Below are 21,358 nucleotides of genomic sequence, written 5' to 3'. Positions count from 1 at the left end.
CATAAGATTAAATAGACACACTTCCTCCCTACTACAACGTATCCCAGTATTTAATAAATATGCTAGTTAGCTCTCTCTTCTTTGAACTGTTCCATTTTAATCTTCATCTCAATTTTTGTTCCAGGAGCGCTCTCACACTGGACCTCTTTTTCCCTTCTCCATCTTTGGAAGCTCTAGCTCTGGTCCTTCTTTCTCAAGGCACTTTCGTTCGTCCTGGCCTGCAGCAATGGCACCCTCCTCCAATCGTTAGAGGGCTTGTGCCATCTCCTTTTTGGTGAAGTGTCCTGCCTCAAGACCAAGCCTCAGCCCTGGGAGTTGGGAAGTTATTGTCCTCTACTCAGAGGCCATGTGACAGCTAAGAGTAATGTACTCAACATTGCTGTTTACCTGTAAAACACAGCAGATGGGGCGTCTGAAGGATTTCCCCCAAGGTAGGTTTGTTTGTTGTTGTTCAGTCGCTAAGGCTAAGTCGTGTCTGACTCTTTGCAACCCCATGGACTGCGGCATGCCAGGCTCCCCCGTCCTTCACCATCTCTCTGAGTTTGCTCAAATTCATGTCCATTGAGTCAGTGATGCTATCTAACCATCTCATCCTCTGCCACTCCCTTCTTCTTTTGCCTTCAATCTTTCCCAGTATCAGGGTAATTTCCAGTCAGTCGGCTCTTCATATCAGGTGGCTGAACAATTTCAGCTTCAACTTCAGCATCAGTCTTTCCAGTGAGGTGGCTTTACAGCCTGGCAAACTACAGCTTGCCCTAGTGGCTGTCTTAAAGTTGCATACCTTCGGTCACTCCCAGTTCCCCGGAGAGCCTTTGATCCCACCCTCAGGATGTATCTGCAGTGCCATAGATCTTGTTGGCGCCCACTGACAGAATTGACGGGACTTGTCCTTCGACAACTGAAACTCATCTGGGAACCCACAATGGCTCTGGTGGAGGTTCTGCAGGCGGTGGCAGCTACTGTCTCACCCTGTTCGCCAGAACCTCCTTGCCCCTAGTCCGAGGTCCACCTAGAGGCTCCGGAGAAGCCGACTACCCGATCTCTGCCCGGGCAGTGGGAAGGTGGGGCGGTCTGGGACTCCCTTCAGCCGCGGGGCTGGGAACCGGGACACGCCTCTGGCCCTCCCCACCCGCGAAGTTTGCAGCGCGCTGGCGGAGCCGCAGTCTTCGGGCCGAGGCCCAGCGCTGTCAGTTCCTGGTCGGGCGGGTGCCCGCTGCGGCCGCGGCACGTTCCAGCCCCGAGGAGCCGCCCCCTCGCCGCCGGCACCCGGCGCGTGGGGCGCGGGCGCGCATCCGCCGCCACCACCCACGCCCGGGCGGCGCTCGCTCGTCGCGTGAGCATCGTTCGCGGGACCGCGGGGTCCCCAGCCCCTCCGCAGGCCGCCCAGCCAGGAGGACCGCGCGCGGCGGGATGGCAGCGGCCGGGCGGGCTCGGGACTGGGTACCGGGGTCGGTGCTGCCGCTGCTGTCGCTGCTGCTGGTGCAGGCGGGGTGCGCGGCGGCTCGACACCCCCAGTCCCCGGCCGGGCTCAGCCTGCACCCGCCCTACTTCAACCTGGCCGAGGCAGCCAGGATTTGGGCCACCGCCACCTGCGGGGAGCGGGAGCCCGGCGTCGCGCGGCCCCGGCCCGAGCTGTACTGCAAGTTGGTGGGGGGCCCCACCGCCCCAGGCAGCGGCCACACCATCCAGGTAAGGTCCCGGGAGACCGCGGGGGGCGGGCTCCCTCCCCGCGCGGGGCAGCCACCCTGAGGCGAAGGGGTCGGACCCTTTCCCTAGCACTCTCTTGGGGAACTCCTGCGGGGCTCCGCGGCCCCCGGAGTAATCTTGGGGAGCACTGCCCTCGGGGACAAGCCGCTCGAGGCCGGGATGGGTGAAGCACGCGAGGTGAAGGGCTGAGGTTCCGTTGGGGCGAGCCCAGGAGAAAGTCCGAAGCTGCACTCCTGGGATGGACTGAACGGTGGTACTGTCCTGCTGCACCCGTCACCCAGGGAGCGCCCGGCCGGGCCTTGAGTCCCCGAGGGCCTCACCGACGCCCCTTCGTCCAGGCCCTTCATCTCCCTGAGCTTATGAAGAGAAGTTAATAGCAGTTAGATCCCCTGGTATATTTAAAGAGAGAAACCTTTGAGTTATATCAGTATTACCACTCCGGAGTCACCAGAAAGACGCAGCTCACTCACAACCTGAAGTGTTGCCACCATCCAGTCACTGGGGCGAGGGGACCAGGTAGAGACAAGGGTGCTGAGTGCATCAGGCTCCTACTGGAAACACCTGTGTGGATGCCGGTGTCACTGGTACTTCATCAGCGTCTGGAGGTGTGCCAGGTCCTTACACATGAGCGTCACACTACTCTGAGCACTGATCAGGTGAAAGGTTAACAAATGCGGCTACATCACAGAGGACGCTTGGGTTTGAACCCAGTCCTGACTCTGAATCCTCTTTACCAACCAAGCTGGTCACTGCCTCCCTCCCTCTCCTGAAGTATTGCTGAGTAAAGTATTGCCGGAAGAGGGAGTAATTTCGGAGTTTGGGCTCCAAAAGGAAAAGATTATCATTAGGAGGCTAGGTCTGTTTTAGAAAGTTTTTTGACAAGTTGTTGAACATGCAGTATATTCTTATGAAATAGATGCTAATTTATTTATAAATGATATGCATGTATGACATTAATTTGTGTGTACTATAAATATAAAAATAAAAATGCTTTTAATTTTCTTTAGTAACAGCTCCAAATAGTTTTGCTTTCTCTAAATGTTTTATTTGTGATTGTGTATAACTAGTTATAAATAAACAAGTATTAATCACATATAATTATTTTTGACAAGTGTAGTTTAGCAGCATGATATAGCCGTTCAAAGTTGGTTTTACATTCATACTTGAATTTTGTGGTTGTCGTCACTGAGAAAATACCTCAAAAATACGTAAATTCAAATGAAAACTACATTGACTCCTGAGTTCCAGAGCCAGCTGCATAATTTTCAGAGTGTATTGCAAAATGAAATTGTGGAGCTGCTTGTTCAAAAATTATGCATATCAGTTCAGTTCAGTTGCTCAGTCATGTCCAACTCTTTGTGACCCCACGGGCCGCAGCAAGCCAGGCCTCCCTGTCCATCACCAACTCCCAGAGTTCACCCAAACCCATGTCCATTGAGTCGGTGGTACCACCCAACCATCTCATCCTCTGTCATCCCCTTCTCCTCCGGCCTTCAATCTTTCCCAGCATCAGGGTCTTTTCCAGTGAATCAGCTCTTCGCATCAGGTGGCCAGAGTATTGGAGTTTCAGCTTCAACATCAGTCCTTCCAATGAACACTCAGGACTGATCTTCTTTAGGATAGACTGGATGGATCTCCTTGCAGTCCAAGGGACCCTCAAGAGTCTTCTCCAGGACCACAGTTCAAAAGCATCAGTTCTTCGGCACTCAGCTTTCTTTATAGTCCAACTCTCACATCCATGCATGACTACTGGAAAAACCATAGCCTTGACTAGATGGACCTTTGTTGGCAAAGTAATGTCTCTGCTTTTTAATATGCTGTCTAGGTTGGTCATAACTTTCTTCCAAGGAGTAAGCGTCTTTTAATTTCATGGCTGAAATCACCATCTGCAGTGATTTTGGAGCCCCCCCAAATAAGTTTCCACTGTTTGCCTATCTGTTTGCCATGAAGTGATGGGACCAGATGCCATGATCTTCGTTTTCTGAATGTTGAGCTTTAAGCCAACTTTTTCACTCTCCTCTTTCACTTTCATCAAGAAACTCTTTAGTTCTTCTTCACTTTCTGCCAAGGGTGGTGTCATCTGCATATCTGAGGTTATTGATATTCTCCCAGCAACCTTGATTCCAGCTTGTGCTTCATCCAGCCCAGCATTTCTCATGATGTACTCTGCATAGAAGTTAAACAAGCAGGGTAACAATATACAGCCTTGACGTACTCCTTTCCCTATTTGGGACCAGTCTGTTGTTCCATGTCCAATTCTAACTGTTGCTTTCTGACCTGTGTACAGGTTTCTCAAGAGGCAGGTCAGGTGGTCTGGTATTCCCATCTCCTTCAGAATTTTCCACAGTTTATTGTGATCCACACAGTCAAAGGCTTTGGCGTAATCAATAAAGTAGAAATAGATGTTTTTCTGGAATTATCTTGCTTTTTTTGATGATCCAGCAGATGTTGGCAATTTGATCTCTGGTTCCTCTGCCTTTTCTAAAACCAGTTTGAACATCTGGAAGTTCACAGTTCACGTACTGTTGAAGAAGCCTGGCTTGGAAAATTTTGAGCATTACTTTATTAGCGGGTGAGATGAGTGCAGTTGTGCATTCTTTGAGCACAACTTTTGAGCATTCTTTGGCATTGCCTTTCTTCGGGATTGGAATGAAAACTGACCTTTTCCAGTCCTGTGGCCACTGCTGAGTTTTCCAAATTTGCTGGCATATTGAGTGTAGCATTTTCACAGCATCGTCTTTCAGGATTTGAAATAGCTCAACTGGAATTCCATCACCTCCACTAGCTTTGTTCGTAGTGATGCTTCCTAAGGCCCACTTGACTTCACATTCCAGGATGTCTGGCTCTAGGTGAGTGATCACACCATTGTGATTATCTGGGTCATGAAGATCTTTTTTTGTACAGTTCTTCTGTGTACTCTTGCCACCTCTTCTTAATATCTTCTGCTTCTGTTAGGTCCATACCATTTCTTTCCTTTATTGAGCCCATATTTGCTTGAAATGTTCCCTTGGTATCACTACTTTTCTTGAAGAGATGTCTAGTCTTTCCCATTCTATTATTTTCCTCTATTTCTTTGCACTGATCGCTGAGGAAGGCTTTCTTATCTCTCCTTGCTATTCTTTGGAACTTTGCATTCAAATGAGTATATCTTTCCTTTTCTCCTTTGCTTTTCGCTTCTCTTCTTTTCACAGCTATTTGTAAGGCCTCCCCAGACAGCCATTTTGCTTTTTTGCATTTTTCTTTTCAAGATGCAGTGATAGAGTGTTAAACTAAGTGAGCAGCCTTTCTAAAAACCAGACCCTGTGAGAGTTTCCTGAACCGTGGTACTTGTACTTCTGCTCCATCCTCCAATTATTCTAGTTTTGTTTTTTTTTTTTTTTTTAATGTAGAAACTTGGCCAGTATATGTTCATTTTTAAAGTGGAATTCAGTACTTCCTGGTAGGAAGGTGTTGTGTTTTAATGTTATAAATAATGGATTCAAAGTTCATTCTTCTCTTGCAAAATATTGAAATATGTTAGAAAATTCTGTTTCTGTGTTTTTAAAATGTACAAATGTAAGAGCTTTTAGAGTAACACAGTTCCAGCTTTTCAGCAACAAAAGACGACACATTTCCAAACACCTATTTTTCAAAATTCTTTCCAAGGCATGCATTTCTTTAGAACAGTATTTACTTTTTCACGTATTTTAAAAACAACACACTTTCTTTGATGGAACAAAGTACCTCTGTTGTTTTGTAAATATTTATCAAGTAGTTCAGCGGTAAAGAATATGCCTATATTGCAGGAGACTTAGGAGACACCAGTTCGATCCCTGGGTTGGGAAGATCCCCTGGAGAAGGGCATGGCACCCGCTCCAGTATCCTTGCCTGGAGAATCCCGTGGACAGAGAAGCCTGGTGGGCTACAGGCCACGGGGTCACAAAGAGTCAGATACAACGCAAGTGACTGAGCATGCACGTATTCCTGGCAGTCACTGGTCATCCCAGCGAGAGTCTGTCAATTTGGAACTTTTGTGGGGAAAAAACCTGTAACTCAGCTTTAAATTTAAGAGGTGTTTTAAGTACTTTTCCATGAGAAAACCAGTGAACCTGTGTAGCCAAAAGAATTTCATGATCACTCTCCTTTTCAGTACAATGTTGTAACTCTTCTGCTGCTTAGAAGAATAGAATCCACCTGTCCACTTAATTGAGTGCACATAAGCTTCACGTGTCCTCAGCAGGTAATAGCCTGGTGGGTCAGAGCCCTCCTCTTCCCTTGAACAGACACTCGGAACTCTTGTGGCTAGTTGACTTGTGGACTGAGTGAAGGCCTGTAGGCAATGTGTTGCTGTTGTTCAGTCAGCCAGTTGTGTCCGCCTCTTTGTGACCCCATGGACTGCAGCATGCCAGGCCTCCCTGTCCCTCAGCATCTCCCAGAATTTGCCCAAGTTCAGAGTTCATTGCGGCATCAGTGATGCCATAATATACAGAGGCAATCTGTATATTAGGAAAATTGAATTTCTTCATTTTAAGTAAACCAGACAGTTTGAGTATTCGCCTCTTGCACCCCACTGGATTGCCTGGGACACCCAGCTTTGGAGAGAACTGTTCTAATTGTCGGAGAAGGCAATGGCACCCCACTCCAGTACTCTTGCCTGGAAAATCCCATGGATGGAGGAGACTGGGAGGCTGCGGTCCATGGGGTCTCGAAGAGTTGGACACGACTGAGCGACTTCACTTTCACTTTTCACTTTCATGCATTGGAGAAGGAAATGGCAGCCCAGTCCAGTGTTCTTGCCTGGAGAATCCCAGGGACAGGGGAGCCTGGTGGGCTGCTGTCTATGGGGTTGCACAGAGTCGGACACGACTGAAGTGACTTAGTAGTAGTAGTAGTTCTAATTGTGGGAAGAGTAAACGTAAGGAGGAGGGAAGGTATCCAGGAAATTTTCAGCTGATTCTTTGTCCCCAATTTTGCCTAGAAACGGGCCAACTCTCATCCTCCTCAGCTCGTATTTTTATTGAGTGTCGTACGTTGCCACTACTGTTTTGAGAAGTACATAAAAGTCATGTTTCTTGTTCTGATTGAGTTTCCATAATAGATGCTTAAACCTGAGTCTACAGGCCTAGATAGAGTAGGCAGTGGCTTCCTGAGGTCACTCAGCTGACTGCATTTCCAGGCCAAGGTGTAGCCTGAAGGAGGAGAACGCTGTCTGGTGTCAGGCTTAAATCTCTCAGCTGACTGCATTTCCAGGCCAAGGTGTAGCCTGAAGGAGGAGAACTCTGTCTGGTGTCAGGCTTAAATCTCTAAAAATAAGGGTGAGCAGAAGTGCTTTCTGCTTTTACAGTTGAGGCTTGAGCAGGTGCACTGATGACTACTGTGAGAGGAGCTGACGTGATTAGGAGAGAAACATGTTGGAGACAGAAGGAGAAGGCCAATTCCAGAAGCTGGACTCTTAGACACTTGTTCTGGCTCAGTGTTAGTAGCAGCTGGTGCAGACCTTCCTTTCAGAAAAGTGAGGTGTGGTGGGAGACGGGTAGGGGAAGGGGAGAGAGATTAAGACTAATCATTTGGCTGTATCTGAGTGATGGTCATCTTTTTTTAAAAAATATTTATATCTTTATTTGACTTCGTTGGGTATTAGCTATGGCATGCAGGATCTTTTGTTGTGGCATGTGGAATCGAGTTCTCTGACCGGGGATTGAACCGGGACCTCCTGCGTTGGGAGTGTGGAGCCTTAGTTATTAGACCACCAGGGAAGTTCCAGTTTTAGTCATCTTAAATCTGCTGATATACAGCTCGAGCTGGGAGACAGAGAAAAGTTAGTAAAAATAGTTCTATTTTTTTGAAGTCTCTAAAAATAAAATTTGGGGGCCAGCTAGAGTTTAGAATTTCAGGTCAAAAGGATTTTGCAAAAAAGTAAATGGATAAAAGTCACATCTTAGGGAAAAAAAATAAAACCAACAACAACCCGGGTTTATGGGGCTGATTCTATAATAATAGTAACGTGGGTACTTGAACAGTAGCATGTGTCAATAGGCAGGGCATTTAAAAAGTCTGTAGTTTGTTTGTTGTGTGAAAAATGTTTGCAGTGGTTTTTCTGTACTTAAGTTCATTAAACAAGATTTTATATACTTGTTACTGCTCAGACATTAAGTTTTGGTGTTTGAGAGCTCTGTGATTCAGGGATCCTGTCTTGTCCTGTTCCCCATGGTTTCTCCAGTGCTTAGGACGAAGCCTGGAACAGAACAGATGCTCTGAAACTATTGAATGAAAGGATGGCAGAGTGAAGATACAGTTGATGTTAATATAAATGTTACTACTAGGGTTCCTGGCCTCCTTAATCAATAGAAATTGATCAGAGTCCAGACAGGAAATTCAGGCAAGGCTTTATTGGGGCCCCTGCTGCAGCAGCTGGGGAGTGAGAACCAACAGGTTCCTTTGCTCACTCTGTGGGGGAGGTCGGCGGGCAAGCTTGTTACTTATTTGTGTGGAGGGCAGGAGACACACTGGGCTGGACCCCTGGGTCAGGAAGATCCCCTGGAGGAGGAAATGGCAACCTTCTCCACTATTCTTGCCTGGAAAAACTCCCATGGACAGAGGAGCCTGGTGGGCTACAGTCCATGGGATCACAGAGTCAGACAGAACTGAGCGACTGAACACGCAAGGGTGAGTCCAGAGTTCGAGTCAGGTCGGAGGGGTGGTTTAGGTGGTCGCCCACCACTTAGGTGGTCGTGTGCGCCTCCAGGGCAGGAGTTGGGGGAATGAACTGTACCTTGCTTTTGCTTCTTCAACAGTGGCTGTTGGGTTTTTTGGTCTTTTTGTATCTCTTATCCAGGATTTGCCGTAACTGAGCATGCATGAAGTTATTTTTAGTCCAATATAGTATCTTTGTATTTTGTCACTCAGGGAGAGGTGTGTCCAGGTGCAAGCATTGCAGATTTGCAGCAAATGGTCCGCACGTGCACGTCCCAGCCTGACCCTAAAGAGCAGATAAGAAAATATACAAATTAATTCTATTCTGATGAAAAGTAACTACAATCGAAATATGTCACAGTTTGTGCTTTAATTTCAAAAAAAAATTTATTTGGCCGCACCAGGTCATAGTTGCAGCATATGGGATCTAGTTCCTTGACCAGGGATTGAACCTGGGCTCCCTACATTGGGAATGCATAGTTCTAACTGCCGGACCATCAGGGAAGTCCCTGTGCTTTAATTTTAAATGTTTACTTACCCAAGGAATGTAAAGACATTATTACTGGCAGCCTTCAGTATCGCTGGGTTTCGAATCCACAGATTGAACCAACTGTGGGTTGAAAATACTCGGGAGAAAAAAAATTTAGAAAGTTCTCCAGAGCAAAACTTTAATTTGCCCTATGCTGGCAACTATTTGCATAGTATTTACATTGCATTAATATTAGGTGTTATTTGGAAGTGATTTAAAGTACTTGGGAGAATGTGCGTACATTATATGCAAATATATACCGTTTTATATCAGGGACTTGAACATCTGCAGATTTAGGTATCTGTGGGGTTCCTGGAACCAGTCCTTCATGGATACCAAGGGAGGACTGAGTTTACTGACCTCTGATAGAGATGACGATAAAATGAAAGTGGAAGGCTGTGTTGAAAATATAACCTTGTATCTGGTTTAGCTTGACATGAGCACTATGCTCACAATGAATGAACTGCATGTATTTACCAAATATATGATCTTTTAAAATTTTTTATTTATTTTTATTTGAAGGATAATTGCTTTACAGTATTGTGTTGGTTTCTACCAAACATCAACATGAATCAGCCATAGGTTTACATAGGTCTAGGTTGTTACAGCAGAGAAGGCAATGGCACCCCACTCCAATACTCTTGCCTGGAAAATCCCATGGACAGAGGAGCCTGGTGGGCCGCAGTCCGTGGGTCGCTAAGAGTCGGACACGACTGAGTGACTTCACTTTCACTTTTCACTTTCATGCGTTGGAGAAGGAAATGGCAACCCACTCCAGTGTTCTTGCCTGGAGAATCCCAGGGACGGGGGAGCCTCGTGGGCTGCCGTCTATGGGGTCGCACAGAGTCGGACACGACTGAAGCGACTTAGCAGCAGCAGCAGGTTGTTACAGAGACCCAGTTTGAGTTCCCTGAATCACACAGCGAATTTACTTTGGCTATATATTTTACGTATGATAATGTATGTTTCCATGTTACTTTCTCCATGTTACATCCCATTATCTTTTTTAAAAAAAAATTTCTGGCCACACTGCACAGTTTTTGAGATCTTAGTTCCCCCTCCAGGTATTGAACCCATGACCCCTGCAGTGGAAGCTCAGAGTGACCGCTGGCACGGGTGCGTCCTAAGTCACTTCAGTCATATCTTTAGGATTCCTTGGACTATAGCCCACCAGGCTCCTCTGTCCATGGGATTTTCCAGGCAAGAACACTGGAGTGGGTTGCCATTTCCTCCTCCAGATCTTCCCAACCCAGGGTTTGATCCCGAGTCTCTTAGGTCTCCTGTATTGGCAGGCAGCTTCTTTCCACTAGCGCTACCTGGGAAGCAAGCCCCAGTTACCACTGGACCACCAGGGAATTCCCAGCAAACATATCATCCTGATTTTGTACATTGACAGTTCAACATATCTTTTACGTGTTCTTTCAATGCACTTAGATTTAACCTGAATGGTAATGATACAGAAGTATACATACCTGAGTTATGGCTAAGTATGAGCATGATGCTATTGTGTGAGCAACACAGTTCCGGTTTGTGTGTGTGTAACTTGGACTTACAGTCATAAACAGGAAAGCTTCACTAAGGCTCTGTTTATAGACCTATTGTGAGAGGGAGCCTTTTGTTAAGTTCAACAAGGTCCCTTTCCTTTGTGAAACTGATGTGAAAATTTGGGGACATCTAAGACATTTACTGAGTCCACTGATATGTTTGTAACAGGTACTGCTGCTACTGCTGCTGCTGCTAAGTCGCTTCAGTTGTGTCCGACTCTGTGCGACCCCATAGATGGAAGCCCACCAGGCTCCCCCGACTCTGGGATTCTCCAGGCAAGAGTACTGGAGTAGGGTGCCATTGCCTTCTCCATGTAACAGTTACTAATAGAGTTATTTCAAAACTTCAGACCAATGATTATGGTCACCACTTGAATGACAAATGATCTTTTTTAAAAAAGGATTTTTCTAATAGCTGTTGTGTGTTTGTGGACAGTAGCCAAAGTTTAGCAGGGAAAGTTTACCTACAAGTCATTTGAAGGAAGCCTAAGTGTTTTCCTTGAGAGATCCAAATTCACTCACTAGCAAACAAGTGTGCAAATGTGTCTTCTCAGCAATTTAAATTTGTTACTCAAAACATCACAGATTATTGGGGCTTGTGGACCTTCAGGGTGAAGTTAGAACTGGAATTGTCCAGTCCTTGAATTACAAGATTTCACTTCATGCTCTTCTGTGGCATTGAGAGTGTGGATCATTTAATCTGAGAAAATCATAGCGAAAGGAGAGGACAAACGGTTATTAATTTCAACCCCTTACTTATAAGAACACTGTACCTAAACCATTACAGAAAGATAGCTGTGTGTTTTACATCTTTATTGTACACATGAATGTGAAAGCTACCCATCTTGTTTGCATCTTTTCTTAAAAGTAGATTGGAGCATGTAAGTCATTTTTAACAGCTTTAGTGAGGCATAATTTAAATACCATAACATACATCCATTTAAAATGTGAATTCAATAATTTTCAGTAAGTTTTTAGAGTTGTGCAACTATCACTGGAGTCTAGTTTTAGAACATACATATATTTTAAAAAATCGAATAGAATATGCCACTTTCTGATTTTAATTGGTAAGTCTAATCTGTTCACATTCAAAGGACATTTCTGAATGAAGACAGTTCTGCCATTTTGCTATTTGTTTTCTATATGTCATGTAATTTTTAATTCCTCAGTTTCTCCATTACTGCTTTCTTTTGTGTTTAATTTTTCAAATGTACCATTTTGATTTGCTCTTCATCTCTTGTTCTGTAAGTTTGTGTTTTGATTGCACCACATGACATGTGGGATCTTAGTTCCCCAACCAGGGATCAAACCCACACCATTGCAGTGGAAGCTGGAGTCTTAACTGCTGGACTGCCAAGGAAGTCCCCTGTAAATTTTAAAAGTTATTTTCTTAGTGCTTACTCTGAGGATTACAGTTAACATCCTAAATCTATAACAGTCCAGTTTGAAATGATACCAGCTTAGTTTTCAACAGCATCTAAAACTCTGCTCCTGTACAGGTCTGTCCTCCACTTTTATCGTGTTGTTGTCACAAATGACATCTTTGCACATTGTTGCCCCTCAAGATAGAAATATAATCATTGTTCTATTCATTTGTCTTTTAAATCCCATAGGAAAAAAAGAGTTACAAACCAAAATTGCAATAATGCTGGCTTTTGTATTTACCTACGCAAATGGTACTTGTGTTCTGTATTTCTTTGTATGGCTTTGTGTTACTGTCTAATGTCCTTTATTTCAACTCGAAGGACTCCTTTTAACATTTCTTGTAGGGCAGGTCTATTTACTAGCAGCAAACACCTTCAGCTTTTATTTGGGGATGTCTTAATTTCTCCCTCATTTTTGAAGACTAATTTTATAGAATTCTTGACTGACAATTTTATTTTCTTTTAGCACTATATAATCTCACTGTGATCTGGCTTCCATGGTTTCCAATGAAAAATAAGTTGTTCATCTTATTGAGGATCCGTTTTGTGGGATGAATTGCTTCTCTCTTGCTGTTTTCAAAATTTCTGTCTTTGACAGTTTGATTATAATGTGTCTTGGTGTGGATCTTTCTGTAGATGATTGGCCTTTATATGGCCCATTTTTCTTTCTTTCTTTCTTTCTTTCTTAGATATTTATTTATTTATTTGGCTGCATCAGGCCTTAGTTGTGGTGTGAGGGCTTAATTGGCCTGAAGCATGTGGAATCCTCCTGGACCAGGGATCGAACCTGCGTCACCTACATTGCAAGGTTTCTCCACCCCTGGGCCATCAGGGAAGTACCATAGCCCAATTTTTTTGAAAGACCAGGGAAGCTCCTGTGAGGGAAAATAAAATATCACTTCACTGTACATATTAGCAAACTACTCTCACTTAGAGATGAAGAACTGTGACTCTACAATCTTGTAGACCTGAGTTTGAATTCTTACTCTTGCAGCTCTCTGACCTTGGAAAATTGTAAAATCTCAGTTTTCTCATCTATAAGACTAATAATAATGTATCTCACAGGTTTACTGGAGGATAAAAGCGCTTATTATGTTTCCTGGCACATAGTCAGTGCTCAGTAAATATGTTTTTCCATAGAGTGAAAAAATTCTTAGATAAAACTTCTGAAGTGGTAAGCTACAAAAATGATTTGTCACAATAGTCATTTAAAATTTTTGAGTGAAAAGTTCTTTTAATAATGGAATGTACAGCGCATTATACACTGAACACATTTGGCATGCTGAATAATCCATAGGCATAAAGACTTTTAAAGCCTTCTACAGAATAACCATGTTAAATTGTTTTGGTAATGAATTGATGCTTTTGAACTGTGGTCTTGAAGACTCTTGAGAGTCCCTTGGACTGCAAGGTGATCCAACCAGTCCATCCTAAAGGAAATCAATCCTGAATATTCATTGGAAGGACTGATGCTGAAGCTGAAACTCCAATACTTTGGCCACCTGCTGCAAAGAACTGACTCATTTGAAAAGACCCTGATGCTGGGAAAGATTGAGGGTAGAAGGAAAAGGGAACGACAGAGGATGAGATGGTTGGATGGAATCACCGACTCAATGGACATGAGTTTGAGTAGGCTCTGGGAGTTGGTGGTGAACAGGGAAGCCTGGCGTGCTGCAGTCCATGGGGTCGCAGAGTCAGACATGACTGAGTGAACTGAAATGAACGGAACTGAATGTGTTAATAACTGTTCAGATATTATTTATTTATGCAGGTTTTTTTAATTTTTAATACTTTTATTTATGCATTTATTTTTGACTGTGCTGGGTCTTCATTGCTGCAGGGACTTTCCTCTAGTTGCGGCAAGCTGGGTCTACTTTCTCGTTGCAGTGCTCAGGCTTCTCACGGCAGTGGCTTCTCGTTGCAGAGCACAGGTTCTAGGGCATGCGGGCTTCTGTAGCTGCGGCACATGGGCTCAGTAGTTGTGGCTCTTGGGCTCTAGAGCACAGATTCTGTAGTTGTGGCACATAGGCTTAGTTGCTCTGTGGCACGTGGGGTCTTCCCAGATCAGGGATCAAATCTGTGTCTCCTGCATTGGCAAGTGGATTCTTTACCACTGAACCACCAGGGAAGCCCAGGACTTTACTTTTTATATGCTTTCTGGTACCATGAGATGTTCTAGGGTCACTGTTAATTTTCTTTGCCCCAGTGTTGAAACTAACTAGAGAGCTAACCAGAGAGCTTTGTTTTTTTTAATTAATAAGATATGTAGAAACCAAGATCTGGATATGAGGCTTGTTTTTTTTAATTAATAAGATATGTAGAAACCAAGATCTGGATATGAGGCGTGCTCACTGTTACTGGTGTGTCACTGCTTCTAGACCCTTTCAGTGGACAGAGCTAGGAGTTACATATATATCTGTTAATTCCTATATAGACACACATCATATATACACACTTTTTTTTTATCAGCTGAAGTAACATTTTGGGGGAGGTATTAATTTTTTAAGGTGAGTTTTGGTAGCACGAACTGAACTGAGGGCTTCTCTGGTGGCTTAGGTGGCAAAGAATCTGCCTGCAATGCAGGAGACCCAGGTTCAATGCCTGGGTTGGGAAGATCCCCTGGAGAAGGAAATGGCAACCCACTTCAGTATTCTTGACTGGAGAATTCCATGGACAGAGAAGCCTGGTGGGCTGCCATCCGTGGGGTCGCAAAGAGTTGGACACGACTGAATGACGAACACTTGGTAGCACTAATACATTCTTCTAGACCATAAATATTCAGGTCAGGAAGCAACAGTTAGAACTGGACATGGAACAACAGACTGGTTCCAAATAGGAAAAGGACTACAAGGCTGTATATTGTCACCCTGCTTATTTAACTTATATGCAGAATACATCATGAGAAATGCTGGGCTGGAAGAAGCACAAGCTGGAATCAAGATTGCTGGGAGAAATATATCAATAACCTCAGATATGCAGAGGATACCACCCTTATGGCAGAAAGTGAAGAGGAACTAAAAAGCCTCTTGATGAAAGTGAAAGTGGAGAGTGAAAAAGTTGGCTTAAAGCTCAGCATTCAGAAAACGAAGATCATGGCATCTGGTCCCATCACTTCATGGGAAATAGATGGGGAAACAGTGGAAATAGTGTCAGACTTTATTTTTTTGAGCTCCAAAGTCACTGCAGATGGTGATTGCAGCCATGAAATTAAAAGATGCTTACTCCTTGGAAGAAAAGTTATGACCAACCTAGATAGCATATTCAAAAGCAGAGACATTACTTTGCCAACAAAGGTCCGTCTAGTCAAGGCTATGGTTTTTCCAGTGGTCATGTATGGATGTGAGAGTTGGACTGTGAAGAAGGCTGAGCGCCCAAGAACTGATGCTTTTGAACTGTGGCATTGGAGAACACTCTTGAGAGTCCCTTGGACTGCAAGGAGATCCAACCAGTCCATTTTAAAGGAGATCAGCCCTGGGTGTTCTTTGGAAGGGATGATGCCAAAGCTGAAACTCCAGTACTTGGGCCACCTCATGTGAAGAGTTGACTCGTCGGAAAAGACTCTGATGCTGGGAGGGATTGGGGGCAGGAGGAGAAGGGGACGACAGAGGATGAGATGGCTGGATGGCATCACCAACTCAATGGACGTGAGTCTGAGTGAACTCTGGGAGTTGGTGATGGACAGGGAGGCCTGGCGTGCTGCGATTCATGGGGTTGCAGAGTCGAACACAACTCAGCGACTGAACTGAACTGAGACCATAAATTTATTTCCCGTTGTGATTTGAGCTTTTGTGAAACCTATGTTAACTTTTGCTCAACATTCTGGAACAATTTGACTAGTGAGGAAAAAATTGATTAAATGGTACCTCTGACCTATTGACTAAGTGGTTTTAGTCAGTAGAACTACCTGGTTTCTGCTGTATGCATAAGCTCCTGGCCAACAGGGCTGAAAATCCAGCCTGGGCAAGGCTGTATCTGTTGAGAGTCAGGGAGCCTTTTTCTGCTTCTCAAAAAAGAGTTGTTTGCATGAGCTAGCAGATCCTTGATTAGATCCCTCCTGCCAACAGGGTATAACATGCCCTGGGAGCTAACTCATTGGGTCCCATGTGTCCTGCCAGTTTCTCAAATGTCATAAGCGTATTGTATTCTCTCAGTGGTTTTCCCGTCCTGGGCTTAGTTGCTCAATTGTGTCCGACCCTTTGTGACCCCATGGACTATATAGCCCACCAGGCTCCTCTGTCCATGAGGATTCTCCAGGAAGAATACTGGAGTGGGTAGTCTATTCCTTCTCCAGAGGAACTTCCCGACCCAGGGATTGAACCAGGGTCTCCTGCATTGCAGGCGGATTCTTTACCAGCTGAGCTACCAGGGAATCCCCGCCTCCCATTCCTAGATGCTTAGAAAATACATGTGTAAGTAAGAAATGAATATTAGCTTGATAGCAGTATGGGTTTTAGTTAGATTTTCAATGCATATCTTAACCGTGGGGTATGGAAGTAATTCTCCATTACTTTCGTGTTGCACTGTATACTGTGTACAGGAGTAATGCCAAATAAGGTGGGGCGGGCAGAATGGTGAGCAAGGAGAACAGTCTGGCCTCTCTTCTGTGCCTCCCTCCCCACCCGCTATCCCATTCCTCCAGGTCATCTCGGAGCACCAGACTGGGCTCCCCATGCTACGCAGCAACGTCTCACCGGCCATCCATCTTGCTTCTCTCTTTCGTGCAGAGTATTAATTTAACACTTACCCACACCTGGCACTGTTCTAAAGCACCTTTCACAAACTGACTTCTTAATCCTCACAACAATTTATGAAGGAGGGACTCTTGGCACGCTCATTGTCTCAATGAGGACACTGAAGCGCACAGGAGTTAAGTGATTTGTTCAAAGTCACGCAGCTAGTAGGTAGTAAAGCCAGGTACTCTGGCTGCAGAGTTCATGCTCTTCATTTCTTTTTTTTAAAAATTAAAAAAATTTTTTTACAATGTTGTGTTGGTTTCTGCTGTCCAACAGTGCGAATCAGCCTTGATCATTGACTCCCTTCCGCATCTCCCTCCCCAGCCCCCATCCCATTCCTCCAGGTCATCACGGAGCAGCAGACTGGGCTCCCCAGGCTACTCGACAGCTTCTCACCAGCCAGCCATCTTAGCACCTGACAGTGTATTTGTGTTCTTGCCGCTTTCTCCGTTGGCCCCTTTCTTTCCCGCCCCCACTGTGTCCATGGGTCCGTTCTCTACATCTGCGTCTCCATTCCTTCCCCGCAAATAGGTTCTTCAATACCATTTTCTAGTTTCCATCTATATATGTTAATATACTCTGTTGGCTTTTCTCTTTCTGACTTACTTCACTCTGTATAACAAGCCCTAGGTTCCTCCACCTCACAGAGTTCATGTTCTAACCTGCCATGCTGTGCTCACACTACTGAGCCAACTGTTCTTCCCTCAGAGTTCCAGCCAAGCTCTGTGCCACCTCGCTCAAACTCCATTCATCACCTTGAAGCCATTGATTGTCATGCCTGGATCTTTATGAAATCATGAGCTTCCTGAGGGTGGGGCCACATTTTCCTGCTATTTGTTTTCCCTGCGGCAGCTTATCATGGACACTTCATAGATGCTTTTTGGAGAAGTGTTCAAAGGGTAGCCCCATCATAGAATTAGCCTGCTGGAGCAACACCTTGATGGAAGTGCTGTTTGACAAAAAACAAAACAAAACAAAACAAAAAAAAAACCCTGACTTTCAACAGCCTGCCTTTGGAGGACAGGTATGGCCCCGGTGTGTTGAATTTCTAAGTAGGGGTGCCTAATGCAGTGGCTGAGACTGATGGCTAGGACTGGGCCACCGGCAGCTGGAAAGGGCAAAGGAAGATTCTTCCGCTACAGGCTTCAGAAGGAACAGGCTTTGCCGATGCCTTGATTTCAGACTTTCAGCCTCCAGAGCCATGAGATGACAACTTTCTGTTCTTCTAAGCCAGGGTGAGGTACTGTCTTATGACAGCTCGTGTTAGTCCTTTTGGGCTGCTATAACAACAAAAAAAACCAGAAATTTATTCCTCACAGTTCTGGAGGCTGAGATCCAAGGTCAAGTGTGGGCAGATTGAGTGTTTCGTGAGGACCCATGTTTGCTCCTGGCTGTTTCATCGCTGTCCTCACCAGATGGGAGGGATGAAGGATTTCCTCGGGGCCTCTTCTTCAAGGGCACTAATCCCACTTGTGTACTTGAAGCCTTCATCCTACTACCATCTTCCAGTGGGTTATGTCTTAACATATGAATGGGGGTGGGGCGGCGGGGCACAAATGCTCAATCCCAGGCAGTAACGTCAGCTTTCAACCAGATAGCCAGCCTCTCGGTCAGTCAGCAGTGTTTGTTGACCAGTGTGTGAGTTATCTGTGTGTGGGAGGGTGGAGGATACAGGTATTGCGTAGGGCTCTCAGGTGGTTCTAGGGTCTCTGCTTTTGAGACTTTGCAATCTGATAACTCAAAATTAGTCCCTAAACAGAATAAGGAGAGCTCTCGGTTGAACATATTTAGGGATCACCCACGTGGAGAGTAATCCTTAAATATGAAGAACATTTCAGTGGGGCATAAAGTGAGGATTGCTTAACACAGGTGGGGTGGTGGAAGTTTGGGGCCCCTGGATCCCTTATCACACGGAGTCAGTGCTCTGGAGGAGTCCTTCACTAGTCAGGGTCTGGAGGCAGCGACAGGAAAAGGATGAGGTGAGGCTGTGAAATGAAAGGCCCAGTTCACTGTGTCCTGGGATTGGCTCTGCAGAGACTAAATATGACTGAAGGTTTATGTGCATGAAAGGCATTGGTGGCAAAGATTTTACACAAGGAATTTGGGTGACTGATAAAATTTTAAAAGAGTGAACAAAAGAGTTGAGGGCATTGGGACAATGAGAAAATAAAGCAGTAAAGAGTGTAATTATTTCATAAGGACATTAATATCTGAAGTGGAATCAAGAGGGAAACGCTTGGTTGGCGGACTGAATCAGGTCAACGTCAGACTCTCTCCTGAAGACACTAACTGGCACTTAGCAGCTCAGTAGTTGGTGGCTGGATGAACAAATTATCAGCGCGGAGCTTCTTTCATAAATCTAGCCTTTGGGATAAAGCCCCAAAGAGGAAGTGCTTTGGGTTTGGGGCATTATGTGGACAAGCTTAAGTGTGGCCTGGCCTACCTCAGAAACCTGGGTTTGTTTGTAAGCAGGCCACTTACCTGTAACCACAGGTACCAAGTGATCCTTTATTGCCAGTGAAATGCCAGCACTATATATAGGGAACAAGAGAATAGAGGGAGAAGGAGAAGAAGAGGATTTTATGGAAACTGCTAAAGAGATGGGTTTTACTTGTGCTCTGTTGGTGGGAATGTAAATTGGTGCAGCCATTGTGGGAAATAGTATGCTGCTGCTGCTGCTGCTAAGTCGCTTCAGTCGTGTCCGACTCTGTGGGACCCCATAGACAGCAGCCCACCAGGCTCCCCCGTCCCTGGGATTCTCCAGGCAAGAACACTGGAGTGGGTTGCCATTTCATCCTCCAATGCATGAAAGTGAAAAATGAAAGTGAAGTCGCTCAGTCTTGTCCGACTCTTAGTGACCCCATGGACTGCAGCCTACCAGGCCCCTCTGTCCGTGGGATTTTCCAGGCAAGAGTACTGGAGTGGGGTGCCATCTCCTTCTCCTGGGAAATAGTATGGATGTCTCTCAAAAAATTAAACATAGAGCTACCATGCATGCTTGCATTCTGTCGCTTCAGTCGTGTCCGACTCTTTATGACCCCGTGGACTGTAGCCCGATAGGCTCCCCTGTCTGTGGGATTCTCCAGGCAAGAATACTAGAGTGGGTTGTCATTCCCTTCTCCAGGGGTTCTTCCCAACCCGAGAGTCAAACTTCTGTTTCTTCTGTCTCCTGCATTGGCAGGCAGGTTCTTTATCAATGAGCCACATGGGGGAAGCCCTAGAACTACCATATGACTCAGCAATTCCACTCCTGGGTATATATCTTAAAAGCCCAAAAGCACTAGTTTGGAAAGATATCTGCACCCCAATGTTTATAACAACATTATTTACAATTGCCAAGATATGGAAACGACCTAAGTGTTGATCAGTAGATGAATGGAGAAACACCCCAGTGATTCTAGTGGTGGTGTGATCACTATGGACGGCACCTCATTGCATCCTCGTGATCACTGCATAAGGTTGGTAGTGTTAGCCCATTTAAACAAAGAGAAAATGAAACCCAAGGGGACTGAACAGTTTGATTAACATTTTGAAGTTGTGGCTGGTGAAGGCAGAATTTGGACCTCCATCATTCTACATCAAAATGCACCTATTTCAAACAAATTGAAAGAGAAGCATAATCTCTCGAATTTGTCCTGAGTGGACATAGTTTTTGAGTAATTGGTGTACATTCGGCAGATATTTGCCTTAAAAAAAATACATACCTGGAACCAACCTAGAACCCTTTTTTTTTTTTTTTTCCCTTCTTCTCTCGAGTCCCTTCCTCCAGGAACCCAGCACATTGGCAGGCAAAGCTCCCCCTCCCAGTGGGGTGAAATCTGTGGGTGGGGGGGCAGCAGAGCTGGGTGCTCTCCTGTGCTCTGTGATTGCCCTTCATCCCACTCTGTGAAGATGTTTAGGTGCTCAGGAAATTGACAAGACACTTGTCTTACTTGTAGGTAACCTGTCCATATGCTTTGTGCCTCTCAGAAAGGAGAATGTTCTAAACAAGGTTTGGTGAGGGAACAACCCCACGTTTGAAAGGGGTGCATTCCAGAATGTTCTCCACATCAGGACTCCAGCTGGCTGGGGTCTGGTCACTTGAGACCGTGCCTTGAAGGCACGTAACTTCAGGAGCCTCGGAAGGGCGTTCATGGCAGCGGGAACGTGGTGATCGTGTACCGGGGCCATTGATGGATGCCTGTGGTTAGATCTTGCTTTGTTTTTTGTGCCACCTGCGGGTGGGCAGTTGAGACTGTCAGACGGGGTGTTCTCCTCAGCTGGGGCTCTTTCCACACAGCTGCTTGTGGGCAGGTGTTTGGAAAATCACATAATTGTGATTCCAGCTTGGCCTCACACTCCATCCAAATCCAAGATGGGGCTCTCTGATGCAGCTTCTGGGGCTGTCAGGCCAGGATGGATGGCGTTCTGAGCCAGATTCACAGGCGGGTCCTGGTTCCTGCAGGTCCTAGCTGTGTGGTTTGAGCCCCTTCACCTCTCTGAGCCTTCACTTTTGTGTTTTTAAGGTTTTTTTTTTTTAATTTATTTTTTAGTTGGAGGAATATTGCTTCACAATGTTGTGTTAGTTTCTGCTGTACAACAGTGCGAATCAGCCATAATTGTACATGTCCCCTCGCTCTTGAGCCTCCCTCACCTCTCCCCACCCCACCCCTCTGGGTCGTCACAGCACTGGGCTGAGCTCCCTGTGTTATACAGCAGGTTGCCACTAGTTATCTGTTTTACACACGATAGTGTATATATGTCAATGCC

At 45.4% G+C, this 21,358-nt stretch overlaps 1 protein-coding gene across 3 annotated transcripts in view; it reads left to right on the top strand.

Moving 5' to 3' along the window:
- The first annotated feature begins 1,327 nt into the window (after positions 1-1,327).
- The window catches only part of LAMA3 (laminin subunit alpha 3), a 249,672-nt gene continuing 229,641 nt past the window's right edge, over positions 1,328-21,358 (top strand). Inside the window, exon 1 of one of the 3 annotated variants that reach the window (XM_070778824.1) lies at positions 1,328-1,689. In XM_070778824.1, coding sequence (XP_070634925.1) covers positions 1,411-1,689 — 279 coding nt within the window. In that variant the 5' untranslated portion in view covers positions 1,328-1,410. Of the gene's footprint in view, positions 1,690-17,461; positions 17,634-20,724; positions 20,795-21,358 lie in introns of those variants that run through there. The other 2 variants (XM_070778825.1, XM_070778826.1) reach the window with 2 other exon arrangements.

Source organism: Bos indicus, chromosome 24, assembly GCF_029378745.1.
Source record: "Bos indicus isolate NIAB-ARS_2022 breed Sahiwal x Tharparkar chromosome 24, NIAB-ARS_B.indTharparkar_mat_pri_1.0, whole genome shotgun sequence".
Lineage (NCBI taxonomy): Eukaryota > Metazoa > Chordata > Mammalia > Artiodactyla > Bovidae > Bos > Bos indicus.
This window is presented reverse-complemented; position numbering and strand designations above follow the sequence as displayed.